The following is a 3,993-nucleotide window of genomic DNA, read 5'->3' as shown; positions in this document are numbered from 1 at the left end:
GGTCTCCTAGAGACATGTGGATCTTTTACGTGCCGTAAATCTACGACACGGGACCCACGGCTTAAAGTCCCTCCCGGAGGACTTGTTCCCTGAATTTTTCCGCCCTTAAAAATTCCACGACCTCCGCCGGGTTTCAACCCGTGTACCTTGAGTCATGAGGTGAGAACGTTACCCCTAGACTACAGAGGCCGCTTGTTACGGGATAGTTTTACCTTTCCTTTTACCCAACATTGTTAGGATAAGCCTACTTAAATCAAGGAGTTTACTTTGGTTCGGATTGGGGGCAAAGAAATACGACAATTTAACATTTTTCATGCTATCATGTACCGCTTTTCAAACTTGCCTTTATACCCTGCATCACACCTACGTGTGAAATAACAGTAACGGCATATTATTTGCGGAATTGTTCATAACTCTCGAGAGAAGGATATTTAATATTTCAAGTAAAAATCATAAAAATTACGAACAAGAATTTCATGTTGTCTTGAAAATGGGAGAATGTCTAGCAAGGTTACTGTTTCAGCCAAAGCCTTTCATTTGTCCATAGTCACCCGGATGACGTGGACCTATGGTCAGCAGGAATATCGGAACGTCCCGTGCCAGGGAGCATGGTGGGCCCAACCTTCAACTGTCTCATTGCCCGCACCTTCCGAGACTTACGCCGTGGTGACCGTTTTTGGTATGAGAACTCTGATTGGCCCAGTTCTTTCACGCCCGGTAAGTATATCCATGTTTCCTTAAGGAAGTGTAATGTACTACCTCCATGGAACAGGTCCCTTCCTGAGAAGCTAATAGTCGCTCAGCTATTAAAAAATATATTGCCTTTTATGGGACCCGAAAATTCATTACCATGTTCACAGCAGATAACCACTGGTTACTATCTTGTGCCAGATGAATCCAATACACAATCTCCCAACCTAAGTTCATTTTTTAAAGATAAACTTTAATATTATCCCTTATATGCGCCTTCGATTTGATAGAGGTTGTATCTTTTCCCAGATTTTCCGACTGAAATTTTGTAATCTATTTCTCGTATCTCCAATGCGTGCTATATACCCTGTCAATCTCATTGTCCTTGGTTCGATCGCCTTAATATAGCCTAATCTGAGGAGCCGGAATGGCGCAGTCGGTATAGTGACTGACTACGAGCTGGATGACCGAGGTCTTGTAGTTCGAATCCCGGTAGGGTCAAGAATTTTCTCTTTTCCCCGTCGTCCAGACCGGCTCTGGGGCCTACCCTGCCTCCTATCCAGTGAGTATCGTGGGCCCCTTCCCCGAGGGTAAAGCGGCAGGGGCGTGATGCTGACCACTCACCTCCAAGTAGTGCCGAGGTAAAAAAATGTGGATCTATACATCCACTCCGCCGTACGCCTTCATGGCGTAATGCTTAATTAGTTAAGAACAGGGAGAAATTTATTAGCGTATTTTATGAACAGCGTAAGTTATGACATTTCTCACCGTGTAATTTCCTTCATGCCCGTGTTAATTTCTCCCTCTTAAATCCAAATATTCTCCTCAGGACCCTGTTCTCAAAAACTCTCGATCCCATACTCTTCCCTTATTTGCAGTCTATCCCTAGGCTTGACTGTTAACGCTCAGAATTACTTAAAATGTAATTAGCATTATTGTATACGTATTGTATGCATGGGGGGAATGCGGTAGCGTAGTTGGTTGAGGCACTATGCTACAAGCTGGAAGATCGTGGGTTCTAGTCCCGATGAGGTATTTTTTTCTCAATTGACCTAATCCTTCCAGCCGCACTATGGCCCTGAGGTCGACTCAGCCTCTAACAGAAATGAGTACCAGGAATATTGTTGGAATATTCATGGGGGTAAAGGCCGGCCGGCGCGTTGGGCTGACAACCTTGCCGCCATGTATGAGCCGATTGTCTAGATAATGGGGGAACCTCAACGTCTCACAACCCTATGGGCCTCCACGGCCTGTTACAGGGATGGCTTTACTTTTTTTACTTTATTATTGTATACGTTTTCTCGTTCTATGGATGTAACTTTTGACACTTGTCCTCACTTGCAGAACAATTGCAGGAGATCAGAGAAGTGAGACTGTCCCGGTTGCTGTGCGACGCAAGCGACAACCTGGAGACCATCCAAGTGTACGCGATGGTGCTGCCAGATTTCCATACGTACGTGAACATAATCACTAGGCGGAAACAGTGACCTATGTATAAGTAATATTTCCTCTCTTTGTTTATTAGTCTACTCACGAAACAACTGGATCACATCCCTTAGGAATACTATGGAATAAAGATTCATTTAACTCTGTGGAAAATGGATATTTAAAGGGTAAGATAAACATTGCCGATCACAGCGGCCGCGTGGTCTAAGGCATGAACTATCTTCGCTCGCTTAAACGCTGGGATCGTGGGTTCGAATCCCACTCAAAGGCATAGATGTCTGTGTGTGCCTTTATTATGTGTTTGTGTTGTCCTGTGTGTAGGTAGCAGCCTTGCGGCGGGCTGACCCCCTGTCCAAGGTGTCCTACCGTCTGTGTAGAAAAAAGATTACGAAACTGAAGAAGAGGCCAGGGCCCAACAAATGACTGTAGAGCCACTGATGAATGAATGAAGATATAGAGCATGGAAGTACAGCTATGTTAATTTGTCGTTAAAGAGGCATAGCTCCTTACATTCTTTTCACCCCAACCAATATACCACTATTTAAAAAAACAGTAATTTTTTCTGGAAAACAAGGTTACTTATTGTGTAGATCTCTAATAATACCAGCTTCTAAGTACAATGTCTTCTTGCAGGAATCCCCGCGTTGCATGTAGGAGTCGTGTCTTGCATAGGTTAGACCTCACGAAATGGAGGGACACATCTAGTCAACGCCCGTTGCCTCGAGTGGTGAGTTGAAATGTGTTAGGCAACGTTTTGTACTTGATTCACAATGGAATGAACGCAAACATACTAGTATGCGGGGCTGGTAGCCAGAGATTGCTGGTCTCCTATTGGCTTCCAATTGGTTAAGATTTCTTTAAGGGCGATTCGCGGAATGTGTATGTTTCTTTCTCCAGAATAATGGGCAGTCAGGTAATCACCAAAATATTATATGAGTAATATGCATATAGACAATTGAGGGTTCTACGGTTTTAATTGTCATAAGAGTAGTGATTGGTTGTTGAGTTCATCCCGTATGGAGGCCGGGTCGGATGTCTCCACCCTAGCTCTGCGTGTCGCAGGAAGCGACGAAGAGGGAACCCAGTGAATGCCTGGGGATATAATCGGGCTACCCTCTTCCTGGGGGATATAAATACGGGGACCTGGCCCTCCAGGTTCGGGGAGTCTCGAATCTGAGACAGTAATATGGTCATGAGTCTCGCAGGACTCGGACCCAGAATGACTGCGCTGGTGAGGATCAGCAGCAACTGTAAACGACAGACCCATCCTCTCATTAGAGAGAACGTTACGTAAGGACTATAACCGCAAGTGTTCAGTTGGAAAACAAAATTACTGGTCGTGAGTCTCAAAGGGTTTGTTGGCAAGACGAATTGATTGGCGGTAAACCGCCAGACGTAAAGAAACGCTGACTCTGACTGACTCTAACTCTGACTGTGATTGGTTGGTAGCTAAGGTAAAGTTGCCCCTATGCTTAATTAGTTAAGCACTGCGCCGTGAAGACATATTGGGGAGTTGAGTTATAGCTCCACTCTTGTTGACCTCGGCACTAGATGGAGGTGTTTTAATATATTTTTATTTTATTACCAGAATATTACAGAATACAGTGTTATAATTAATAAATGTCCATCGTTGGAGTTTACAAAACATGTTACATCCCTTCTCCGAAATTACACTTTATCTGATATGTTAATATCTTATCCCCCTTGCATCTTGCGTTCCCATCTTTTCTGACACAGCAATTTTCTACTTGACCGACAGAACATATGTAAATCTTTGTGTCAAGGTCTTACTTCGTCATGCAGGCTGAATCACATGTTCATCCAATTCATTACAATGTTAGATTACTGCTGTTCTGG

General features: G+C 44.1%; 1 protein-coding gene across 1 annotated transcript in view; it reads left to right on the top strand.

The window, feature by feature from the left end:
* LOC111874703 (lactoperoxidase-like) overlaps positions 1–3,993 on the top strand; it is a 14,838-nt gene that overhangs the window by 9,614 nt on the left and 1,231 nt on the right. The window contains exons 7-9 of the mRNA XM_023870424.2: positions 548–717; positions 2,035–2,143; positions 2,770–2,863. Coding sequence (XP_023726192.2) covers positions 548–717; positions 2,035–2,143; positions 2,770–2,863 — 373 coding nt within the window. The remainder of the gene's footprint in view (positions 1–547; positions 718–2,034; positions 2,144–2,769; positions 2,864–3,993) is intronic.

This window comes from Cryptotermes secundus, unplaced genomic scaffold (genome assembly GCF_002891405.2).
Source record: "Cryptotermes secundus unplaced genomic scaffold, Csec_1.0 scaffold285, whole genome shotgun sequence".
Taxonomy (NCBI): domain Eukaryota; kingdom Metazoa; phylum Arthropoda; class Insecta; order Blattodea; family Kalotermitidae; genus Cryptotermes; species Cryptotermes secundus.
Note: the sequence above shows the minus strand (reverse complement) of the source record. Positions and strands in the feature narration are given on the sequence as shown.